Raw genomic sequence first — 12,530 nt, 5'->3', positions numbered from 1 at the left:
CCGCCTCCTGATCCTCCAGATCAGCCTGAAGTGAAGCCAGGACTCTGTCTTAGATCCATTCAGGCCAAACAGCACCCTTTTGTCTTAAGCTTTGTGTCCAGGAGTCTACACCTTGGGCACCACACATCTAGAATATTCCACACCCCACCATCCTAAAGGACAACCAAGCACACAGTGCATCCCTGGCACCCTCCTTCACACAGGACACAAGGAAGCACAAGAGACTCACGGCGCAGGACTGATCACCAATCCCACAAAGGAAGGCGAAGGGACTCAAAAGGGGAGCTCCTACCTCACATCTTCTCCATCTTCCAGCAGAGACAGACAGATTGTGCATTTCTCATCCGTGTCTGACTCCTCCCCCTCCTCCTTCTTGCCCTTGCCATCCTGGGGTCTTCGCTGTGAGAGGCAGACAGGAGCATTTGTTCTGTGGTGGCCATAGTCTTTCGTCCACAGCCTCTCCCTTCCCTTTCAGCCTCCTTTCCCTCTGAGTCAGTCACTTTCAAAGTTCTTAAGCAACACCCAGAATTGTGTGCACTTCCCAGACCCTACTTCCTGCCTCCCCCCCACTTCCCTCCCCCTTGCTGCAGGATGCGGAGGGCTAAAGCCAAGTGAGGAAGAAGCCAAGTGCACTTTATTTTTGTTGCTCTGGGCAATCTATGTCCCAGGCATTCACTTTATACTGTTCTAGGTGTGTAGACTTTAGAAACGACTTGGGTACCCATGGAGTTCCCGGCATGGCTCAGTGGTTAATGAACCTGACTAGGAACCATGAGGGAAATTTCTATTATATATATTATACATATATATATAAATATATAATAGTATATACATATACACATATTTATCATAACATATTAGTAGAAGCTGATAATAGTAAATGCGATTTAAAAATACTGTAATTAGTATGACTCATTTGATGGTTATCTTATTTAGTATTTATGGCTTTAATTTACAGTGTTTTTTTAAGTTTTGCTTCTGTTCTGTCTCATGTCTTTATTCAAAATGGGACTTCATACCTCTTTTGCTCAGATTTTATCATTTAAAATAGCCAATATATAGATAATGTAAGTCCTAAGTTATTAATTTGACTTTATTTAATTTAAAAACTACCTGGATGGGTATTTTCTAGTTAAGCGAGGGTTAATCAAAAGTAGAAGTCTATGAGTTCCCGTTGTGGCGCAGTAGAAACAAATCCAACTAGGAACCATGAGGTTGCGGGTTTGATCCCTGGCCTTGCTCAGTGGGTTAAGGATCCGCTGTTGGTGTGAGCTGTGGTGTAGGTCACAGACATGGCTCAGATCTGGCGTTGCTGTGGCTCTGGCGAAGGCCAGCAGGTGTAGCTCTGATTCAACCCCTAGCCTGGGAACCTCTATATGCAGTGGGTGCAGGCCTAAAAAAAGCAAAGGAAAAAAAAAAAAGGACTTGGGTACTCTGAGCAGTCAATCCTTTACAAAACTATGGCTTGTGTATAAACAGCTTCCCTCTTCCTAGTCCCCTCATACTGTCCACTCCTCCTTATGTCCTTTCCAACCTAGATCCTAGTCTCCAGACTTTTCTTACCACTTTCAGGTTCAGCATGCTTCATCCGTCCATTCGCCCATCCATCCATTCTCCCTCCATCCCCCTCTCCCTCCCTCTCTTATTCCTTTCCTTCCTTTCTTCCTTCCCCTCTCTTTCGCTCAACTCATGTCTATTCACTTATTCATTCCTTACTAGCTGAAAGCAGTATTCCTCAACTGGATAGTACCTCCAGGAATTTGTACCACACTGATTTTATGTTGTTGGCTCTCTCTTCCTGTCCAAAAAGTTCCTTTAAGATGGGCACCAGTTTCACTGCACACCAGAAACTAACAAAACATTATAAATCAACTATACTTCAACTTTTAAAAAGCCATTAATTAAAAAAAAAAAAGGTAAAATGGGCAGAGAAGGGACCAGGAAAGCCAAGTAAGTTATCCACAGTCACACAGCGACAAGAGGTGGTTACAGACTGAATGTTTGTGTGTCCCATCCCTCAACCATCAAATTCATATGCTGAGGCCCTAACCACCCCTACCCCAATGTGATAGAGATGGGACCTCTAGGAGGCAATCAGGTTCGGATGAGATTGGGAAGGTGGGTCCCCCCTCTGGGCCATGTGAGGACACACAAGAAGCCAGCCATCCACCAGCCAGGAAAAGAGCCCCCACCAAGAGCTAAATCTGCCAGCTTTCAAGACAGTCAGAAATAAATGTCTGTTTAAGCTGAGTAGATGGTATTTTGTTAAAGCAGCCCCCAAACAGTAGTGAAACCAAAATTCAAAACTAGCCCTTCTGAGAGTTCCCACTGTGGCTCAGCAGTAATGAACCCGATTTGAATCCACGAGGATGTGGGTTTGATCCCTGGCCCCGCTCAGTGGTTTAAGGATGCAACATGGTCATGAGCTGTGGTGTAGGTCAGACACAGCTTGGATCTGGCGTTGCTGTGGCTGTGGTGTAGGCTGACAGCTGTAGCTCTGACTCAACCCCTAGCCTGGGGACTTCCATGTGCCAAATGGGCAGTCCTAAAAAGCAAAAAGAAAATAAAATTAAAAATTAAAAAAAATGTTTGTCCTGGTATGATTGCCTTAATAAAAAAACAAAAAACAAAAAAAACTATTCCTTCTGATTCCAATACCTAAAGCTCACAACTCCTGCAGCCTAAGGCCTCATATGGAGGTTCCCAGGCTAGGGGTCTCATCCGAGCTGTTGCAGCCAGCCAACACCAGAGCCACAGCAACACCAGATCTAAGCTGCGTCTTCGACCTACACCAGCTCATGGCAATGCTGGATCTTTAACCCACTGAGCAGGGCCAGGGATAGAACCTGCAACTTCATGGTTCCTAGTTGGATTCATTTCCGCTGAGCCACGACAGAAACTCCAAGCTTTTAATTCTTAACTTTTAAAAAGTATTTATTCTTTGTTTTCATAGCAGAATTTATTTCATAGAGAAGTTTTATTTTATATGAAAACTAAGCAGAAATTTTCTGTACAGTGTGCTCACTCCCTTCCCCTCTCAAAACACACACTGTTTGCCCTATTATTAACATCTCACATTAGTGCGGTACATTTTTTTACCACTGATGAACCAAGAATGATATAACATTATTAATAAAGTCCATTAATTTACATTAGGGTTCGTTCTTATGCTGTACAGCTCTAAGGGTTTTGACAAATGCACAATGTCACGTGTCCACCATTACAGTAGCATGCAAAGTAGTTTCACTGCCTTAAAAACCCCCTGTGAGGGAGTTCCCTTCATGGCTCAGCTTTAGGTGTTGGAATCAGAAGGGCTAGTTTTGGGGTTTTGTTTTTTTGTTTGTTTGTTTGTTTGTTTGTTTTTAAGGCAATCATACCAGTATGAATATTTTTGTAATTTTTTATTTTATTTTATTTTTGCTTTTTAGGACTGCACATTCAGTACATGGAAATTCCCAGGCTAGGGATTGAGTCAGAGCTTAGCTGCCCTACTAAGATCCATGAGAACACAGGTTCAATCCCTGACCTCACTCAATGGGTTAAGGATCTGGCGTTGCCATGAGCTGTGGTGTAGGTCACAGATGTGGCCCAGATCTGGCATTGCTGTGGCTGTGGCATAGGCTGGCAGCTATGGCTCCGATTTGACCCCTAGCCTGGGAATTTCCATATGCTGCAGGTGCAGCCCTTAAAAAAAAAAAAAAAAAAAAAAACTCCTGTGATCACCTGTTCATTTTTCTACCCCTCCCCCAAAGCCCCTGGCCACAAAGGATCTTTTTACAGTCTACTCTTACCTTTTCTAGAATACCATATATTTGCAAGCATACAGAATGCAGCCTTTTCAAGCTGGCTTCTTTCACTTAGTAATATGCATTCAGTACATATTTTCTGCATCACATCTTTTCATGACTTAATAGCTTACTTTTTGTATCATGGAATAATATTCCATTGTATGGATGGACCACAGTTTATCCATTTACTTATTCAAAGACATCTCAGTTACTCCCCAATTTTTTATTTATTTGAGTTTAAAAAAATGTTAACTCCGACACCTGGGCGCTAATCCTATTCCAGATTCCTGAGCAATAACCCTGGAGAGTCTACCTCCACAGGCTTAGGGTAGAGGGTGTGAATCTGTGGCTTTCAAAGAACCCCGGATGAATTTGACATTTACTGAGGACTGGAAACTACACTCTGAAGTCTTAGTTGCCCATTTGTCCATGTGTAAGATGGTACTTGGAAGCTTTTTCAGAGGCAGAGCTCAGCCTGCAGTGCGGGTGTTCCCTTTGCCCTCTGCATTCAGATCCAAGCATTCATCCACCTGTATACCCACCAGTGCACCTACTCATAAGTCCACATGCATGCACACACACACACACATACCCGGCTCCCCTCCTGTACAGAGGGCATTCCCATCTTCTCTCCTGGTCAACACCTGGCAGAGACAAGGGAGAAGACCCTGGTAGCAGAGCCTCAGAGCATCTAACTAGAGCAAGTGTTTCTAGATTTTAGACTGTACCCTCTGTGGAAAACCAGGCTTAGATCAACTAGACCATCCACCCCACAACCACATAGGATGACCTGCCCGGTGACTCACCTTCTTGTACTTGTGGGGGAAGGTGAACCTTTCAATGGTGTTCTGTACAGCTCCCCGAGTCACATTTCCCAACCTGTCCTCAAGCTGCAGCAGCTCCTGCAAAGGGAAAACAAGAGTTCCCATTGTGGCTCAGCAGTAACAAATCCGACTAGGATCCATGAGGATGCAGGTTCCATCCCTGGCCTCACTCAGTGTGTTAAGGATCTGGCATGGTTTTGAGCTATGGTGTAGGTCACAGACGCAGCTGGGATCCCACATTGCTGTGGCTGTGGTGTAGGCCAGTGTCACTCTGATTCAACCTCTGGCCTGGGAACTTCCATATGCAACAGGTGCAAGCCTAAATAGACAAAAAAAGCGGGGGGGCGGGGATGTGGATGTGTGCACTCATCATGTTCAAACTCGCACATACATGCACAGGAAGGGCACTGAGTGACGTCAGCAGGAAGCATCAGAAAAGCTGAAAGACCCGCCTATCTCCACTCTCTCCCTCTCTCTCACTCTCCCTCTCTCTCCCTCTCTCTCACTCTCAACCCTTAGGCTCCCACCACCACCCACACCCTCTTCGCCGGACAGGAGCCAGACGGTGGCAGGACGTACCTCATAGCTCTCCCGCACAGCGGACGTGTGTCTGCTGGGGTTCAGTCCCTGGAGAGCAAGGAAGTGAAGCTGAGGGTAAGGGTAGTTTCGGATTTCATGGACGACCTGTTGGAAAGAAAACACCTCAGACAGGTTTCCAGGCTCCAGGAGCCCAGCTTCTGACTCCTCCTCCTATAACCACCAATTAGCTCACCCCTGAGTTGCTTCGGTCTGTGGGGGGTTGGAGGGACTGTCTTTCTTCCTCCTGTGTCCCTGTCCTCATTAAGAACCAAGACTGGAGCTCCCACTGTGGCGGAGTGGGTTAAGAACCCAACTAATATCCATGAGGACGCGGGTTCGCTCCTTGACCTCACTCAGTGGGTTCAGGATCCTGCGTTGCCCCAAACTATGGCATAGGTCACAGATGCAGCTTGGATCCGGCATTGCTGTGGCTGTGGGGTAGGCAGGCAGCTCTGGCTCTGATTTGACCCCTAGCCTGAGAACCTCCATATGCTGTATGCTATAGGTGTGGCCTAAAAAGGCCAAAAAAAAAAAAAGAATCCTACTGCAGCTCAGGTCACTTTGGAGACACAAGTTTGACCTCCAGCCTGGTGCAGTGGGTTAAGGATCTGGCTTTGCTGCAGCTGTGGTGTAGGTTGCAGCTCAGATTCGATCTCTGGCCTGGGAATTTCCATGTGCCAAGTGTGAAGCCAAAAAAAAAAAGAACCAAACCTGTGCCAAACCAGCCCAGAAAGAATAGCAAATCAGTAAAGAAATAGCTAGCCTGGATGGACATTTATTTCATGGCAGGCACTGTTCTATGCCCTTAATTTAATTATCTCAACTGATCTATAATGTGGGTGCAAATACTAGCCCCATTTTACTGATAGGGTAAATGAGACCCAAACAGATTAAGTGGCAGGACCACGGTTTCAAAGGCAGGCAGTTGGATGGCAAAGTTCATTTCCTTCCCCTCTGCTCTGTGCTGCCCAGACAGGGTGGGGCAAGTGGGGGCACAGAATTTAAGGAGCCACCAAATGACTCAATACACAAAATGAAAGATATTTTAATGTTATTTTTTTTTAAATCAAAATTAATGCCAAAAATTCATAATGAATAAAAATATCAAAATTTTAAATCAAAACAAGATCTATTCCTATCTTTGCACAGCCCTGCCTCACTCACCTCACCCTGACTCTGGCTGTGAATCTCAGCCCCTCAGTTACTCCTGCATGATCCTGGGCCAGTTAGTGAACCTCTGTATGCCTCTCTGTTAAATAGGCATCAAGCCTATCATGGGGGAGTTCTCACCACAGTGAAGTGGGTTAAGAATCTGACTACAGGAGTTCCTATTGTGGCTCAGAGGGTTAAGAATCTGACCAGTATCCGTGAGGATGCTGGTTCGATCCCTGGCCTGGCTCATTGGGTTAAAGGATCCAGCATGGCCATGAGCTGTGGTGTAGGTCGCAGATGCAGACACAGCTCGGACCTGGCATTGCTGTGGCTGTGGTGTAGATGGGCAGCTGCAGCTCTGATTAGACCCCTCACCTGGGAACTTTCATATGTTGCGGGTGTAGCCCTAAAAAAGAAAAGAAAAAAAAAAAAAAGAATCTGACTCCAGTGACTTGGGTCGCTACAGAGGTGTAGGTTCAACCCTCAGCCCAGCACAATGGGTTAAAGGATCTGGTGAAGCCAGCAGTTGTGGCTCAGATGCAATTCCTGGCCCAGAAACTTCTATATACTGTGGGAGTAGCCATAAAATTAAAAACAAAAAATCACAGCACAACCTATCATGGGGTTTTTACAAGCAGGATAATTCATGTAAAGTGCTTAGAACAGTGCCTGGTATGCAGAAAGTGCTTAATAACTGCTAGCTTTTATTCTCAGGAGACAGTGCATCATAATGGCAAACATTAGAACTTCAGACTTGAGGGAGTTCCCATCGTGGCTCAGTGGTAACGAAGCTGACTAGTATCCATGAGGACACAGGTTCAATTCCTGGCCTCCATCAGTGGGTTAAGGATCCGGTATTGCCATGAGCTGTGGTACAGTCGCAGACAAGGCTCAAATTTGGCATTGCTGTGGCTGTGGTGTAGGCTGGCAGCTACAGCTCCGATTCAACCCCTAGCCTGGAAAATTCCATGTGCTGTAGGTGTGGCCCTAAAAAAAAAAAAAACTTCAGACCTGATATTACCCATCCAAGCCTCCCATGTCACAAACGAGGAGACTGAGGTGCTGCATAGTTAAAGGGCAGAGGCAAGGCTGGGAGGGTGGAATTGTGACCTAGGGCAGCAGCATGAAGAAGCCGCCTGGAAATAAGAATTTCAATCAGTCTTTGCAGCTTTAGTGGAACATCCTCAGCTTCATTCCACACTGCTCGCCAATGCCAAGAATGCTAAGGCCCCAAGCCCCAACCTGATCCTCGAGGTCCCCTTGTCCTGAAAGCCCATCCTCTGTACAAGGCAGCACCGAATTAGCAGGCCAGCCCAGTGGCCACCTCTGGGGTCTCTTGTGTCCCCCACACCACACATCTTCATCCCACTTCACAGATAAGTAAAACCAAAACCCAGGAAGGAACTGACCCAAGAAATTAACTAAATGAGACTACCCTGCCTGCTCTTAGCCCTGAGCCTTCCCCCCCCCCAGCCACAGCTGGGCATGCAGCCCCTTTTGCCTCCCCCAGCCCCCCGCCCACCCCTTTCAGGAGCACTGGCTTCTAGGCCAGCAGCTTTCCTTTCTCTCCCCTTCAAGTGTGATTGGAATAGGAGCTGGGAGGTGAGGGTGGCAATTGACTTGCTTGGGAGCAGGACACAGGAGACAGAGCATAGGGGAACAGGACATAAGGGACTGGGCACAGGGGGACAGGGCACAGGAGGACAGGACACAGGGGGACAGGACACAGGGAGCAGGGCACAGGGGGACAGGGCATAGGAGGAGAGAACATAGGGGGACAGAACACAGGGGGCAGGGCACAGGGGGACAGGGCACAAGGGGACTGGACACAGGGGAACAGGGCACAGGGGAGCAGGGCCCAGTGGGAAGGACACAGGGAGACAGGGCACAGGGGGGCAGGACACAGGGAGGGCAGGGCACAGGGGACAGGGTACGGGAGGACAAGGCACAGGGGGCAGGGTTCAAGGGCTCAGGACACAGTGGAGCAGAACACGGGGAAGAGGACACAGGGGCCAGGGCATAGGGGGACAGGGCACAGGGGAGCCACAGGCCTCAGCCCACCCTTGGCACCAACAGGCAGCAAGGGAGTCAGTTTCAGGCAGAGCCACTCACTCACCATCTGCGTGGAGGAGGAGTTTCGGGGAAAGTGGTGCATTCGAGGAGTCGCTAGGTAATGCTGATAGTGCTGAGGGATGGGCCGCACCTGGAACTGAGCAGGACTCAAGCCGGCGTCCACACTGAGATCCCTGAGGGGACATGGCCACAGTGAAGCACAGGAAGGGTGATTCAGCCATCAGGTCACAGAGGGGACCTCAGACATGAAGACCATCAAGTAGAATCAGAGTCACACTGCCAGAGCACCTAGGGACTCCATCTCCCTAGCCCTTCCCCTGTCTTTATGGCCAAGGAAAGTGAGACTCAGGAAAGGAAGAACTCTGCGAGAGGGAGCAGAAAGAACTCTACCAGTCCACGTCTCAGACTACTTGAGATGAGTGCTCCAACGCTCCCTTCCAAGACCGAGCCCATTCCGGAGAGAGATGCTGAAAGAAGAATCCAGTGGGCCAGGCATGGACACAGAGCACAGGAAGGATGGGGTCCAGATAAAGTGAAGGGAGGCCCTGCTTTTACCACGTTGAGAAAATAATAGGGACACAGGAAAGCTCTCCTGGACAACCACCCCCACTCCGAAATGTACTGAAAACTCGTTTCACCTCAAAATTTAGTAATGCAATGGAAAAGGAAGCAGGGCTCTTTGGAAAAGGGCCACATTCATGTCCAGGACTAAGAAAAAAGGTGCAAAATGAGATTTAAGCATCTAGTCATAACTGAAGGCAAGGACATTATCAAGGTCAGGTGAAAAGGATTCGAGAACCATTCTGAAAAGGCTTCCACTGGTGGAGTTTGGGCATTTTTGTAGCAATTAGCACAACTGCAGTCATTTAAAATACATCAAATAGGTTCACATCCATGAGAATGAAATGATGCTGAAGAAAACCATCACCTTTGAAAGATGCTAGGGATGCTAGGCCAGGATGCTAGGATGCTAGGCCAGGATGCTCATTTTGAAAACTAATAAAGGAGTTCCCTGGTGGCCTAGCAGTTCAGGATCTGCTATTGTCACTGCTGTGGCACAGGTTCAATCCTGGACCAGGGAATTTCCACATGCCCTGGGCCTGACCAAAAGAAGAAGAAAAAGGAGGAGGAGGAAGAGAAGGGGCAGGAGAGGGAGGGGAAGGAGAAAAAGGGGAGAGGAGAAGGAGGAGGAGGGGGAAGGAGGAGGGGGAGGGGAAGGAGAGAAAGAAGGAGAAGAAGGACTAAACATTTATCCTGCCTTGTTATAAAAGTATCCTAGTTAATAAATGAAGAAGGAATCATTGACTGTTCTGTTCTGACCTTTTCACATCCCATAAAGAAATAAAGGATCTGGGCCAAGATCATCGATTGCTACAAACCTCACACAGGAGCGACTACCAGCTTTCTGCTGGGAGAACACAGCACCACGTGTGAAGTGTTTTTGCCGGAAAATGAAAGTTGAAGCTGAATTGGCTCAAGCTGCAATCTGAGCACCAGTGCGCCGGGAGCATCACAAACCCAGGGGCGTCTGAGGTGACACCTCCAGAACGTAACCAGCAAAATCCAGATAAAGGGAAACTACAGGAGGAAAAGCCTGATTTCTTCAACAAATACATTTTTTTAAAAAAAAGACATTTTATATAGCATTAAAGGAATTTCAGCTTCCATCCTGGATCCCTGAAACAACTCCTGCTGAGTCTGTCATGTGGAAAATGAGGTAACTCTTAGAGCCACTTGGAAGCAAACTTAGAAATCCTCTTAGTCTAGCCCTCATTTTTGTAGGTCCCAGCAGAGGCCTGAAAGGGGGCATCTTGTCCATGGCCCTAGGCTAGCCCGTTAGGGGACCCAGGGTTTCTGACCCTTACCTGGGCTCATCCTATGACCTGCCTCAGAGAAAGGAGTTCCACAGGGCACCTTACGAAGTAGAAGATCTGATTCTTAGCACTTGCCCAGCAGTCCCAGGGAACCCAGCAGACTGAAAGCAGCAGGGAAACCAGCCAGAATGGCCATCATCAAAAAGTCTACAAATAATACATGCTGGAGAGGGTGTGAAGAAAAGGGAACCCTCTTACCCTGTTGGTGGGAATATACACTGGTACAACCACTATGGAGAACAGTTTGGAGGTTCCTCAAAAGACGAAATGGAGATCTACCATGTGATCCAGCAATCCCACTCTTGGACATCTCTTTGGAGAAAATCATAATTCAAAAAGATGAACACACACCAATATTCACGGCAGCACTATTCACAATAGCGAAGACAGGGAAGCAACCTAAATGTCCCTCACCAGAGGATTGGATACAGAAGATGTGGTACATATATACAATGGAATATTATTCAGCCATAAAAAAGAATTAAATCATGCCATTTGCAGCAACACAGATGGACCTAGAGATTATCATACTAAGTGAAGTTCGGCAGTGAAAGACAAACATCATATGATATCAATTATATGTGGAATCTAAAAAAAAAGAAGGATACAAATGAACTTATTTGCATAACAGACTCACAGACTTTGAAATACTTATGGTTAATGAAGGGGACAGGTTGGGGAGGGGGGAGGGATGGACTGGGGGTTGGGACTGACATAAGCACACTGAGGTATAGCGCATGATTGGCCAACAGGGACTTGCTGTATAGTATGGAGAACTCTACCCGATATTTTGTGATGATCTATGTGGAAAAAGAATCTGCAAAAGAATGAATGTGTGTACATGTGTAACTGAATCACATTGTTGTACAGGAGAAATTTTCATAACCTTGTAAATCAACTGTATTTCAATAAAACCTTAAAAAATGAAAGGATAAAAAAGCATTAGAGGGATGTCCAGGCAATTCTACCAAAAACAAAGCCCCAAGGAACTAGGAACAGAGTTGCTCTAATTCCAGGACTGCTAACTGAGAGGCAAAGCAACCTCAGTCCTCAGATGAGAGGGGTGATCTGTCTGCGCCGGGCCTGGGTGGGCTCTGGGACCTCCTTTTATCATCTCATTGAAAAATCTCTTCCCAAACCCATGATCCCTAAACAGGGATCCTTTGCTCTTGCCGAGATGCCAGCAGAGGGAGGCTGGTTAGGAGGCTCTTGCATCCACCACCCTCTCTCACCTATCCCGTGTGTCTGGGCAAGGCTAGGGGTGAGTGGCAGAGTAGGCTGTGGTCTGCACTAGGAGCAGAGTTGGAACTGTGAAGCCAGCACTGAGTCAGAGAAGCACGATGAGGATGAAGACACTAGAGCAAGAGCTCAAGGTCAAGGTCAAGTTATTGAACCAAGGGCAGAAAAGGGGACGTGTGTCAGGGGGATTTATCCCCCAAGGCCTGCTGCTCCCACACGCTCTCAAGCCAGAATGCTCCGCTGAGAGCTGCTGCTGAGGTAGGGCTAGAATCTCCTAAATTAAGAGGGGAAGACCAGGCAGCCTCAGGCCTGGGGCTGGACAAGGGCACTTGGGTGTGCCAATTTCTGGAATGACTAGGGCAGAATTCAGTGGTTTCTGATAATTGTCTAAAGGAAAGGTGAGGGAGTATTCCTGTTGTGTGTCTCAGGTTTAAAACCTGACATAGTATCCATTAGGACACAGGTTGAATTCCTGGTCTCGCTCAGTGGGTTATGATCTGGCATTGCCATGGCTGTGGTGTAGGCCTGCAGCTGCAGCTCTGATTTCACCTCTAGCCTGAGAACTTCCGTATGCTGCAGGTGCTGCCCTAAAAAAAAAAAAAAAAAAGGGAAAAGGGGGTATCCTTGCAGAGTTTGAGAGTAGCCCCTCCTAGAAGGCATTTCCTGTCATCTAATTTCCAGACTGCATATCCTGGCAGAAGAGACCTCCCTGGAAAAGAAGTGAGTGGGGACATGGTTAGCACGATCACAATTATGAAAAGCCCCTCGTCACCACGAGGCTGGCACTTGCTGGAACAGAGCTCCTTACAAGGAAGGAGAAATTGTTGCCTCCTCCTCTGAAAAGGGTTTCCTACTTGGGAAGTGGGGACGGGACAGGCAGAAAGGGCCCAGGCTGGAACCAGCAGGCCCAGGGCAGGGGCCTCCCATCGTCTCCTGCTGGGGCTCTCAAGCCTCAGTTTTGTTTTTTGCTTGTTTGTTTGTTTTTGTTTTTGTTTTGTCTT

The 12,530-nt window shown here is 47.4% G+C and overlaps 1 protein-coding gene across 1 annotated transcript in view; it reads right to left on the bottom strand.

The window, feature by feature from the left end:
* Window positions 1-12,530, bottom strand: part of RNF165 (ring finger protein 165) — a 121,136-nt gene that overhangs the window by 6,514 nt on the left and 102,092 nt on the right. The window contains exons 4-7 of the mRNA XM_021092574.1: window positions 8,460-8,589; window positions 5,192-5,296; window positions 4,595-4,690; window positions 293-399 (exon numbers count right to left, since the gene is read on the bottom strand). Of these exons, the coding sequence (XP_020948233.1) occupies window positions 293-399; window positions 4,595-4,690; window positions 5,192-5,296; window positions 8,460-8,589 (438 nt within the window). The remainder of the gene's footprint in view (window positions 1-292; window positions 400-4,594; window positions 4,691-5,191; window positions 5,297-8,459; window positions 8,590-12,530) is intronic.

Source organism: Sus scrofa, chromosome 1, assembly GCF_000003025.6.
Source record: "Sus scrofa isolate TJ Tabasco breed Duroc chromosome 1, Sscrofa11.1, whole genome shotgun sequence".
NCBI classification, from domain to species: Eukaryota; Metazoa; Chordata; class Mammalia; order Artiodactyla; family Suidae; genus Sus; species Sus scrofa.
Note: the sequence above shows the minus strand (reverse complement) of the source record. Positions and strands in the feature narration are given on the sequence as shown.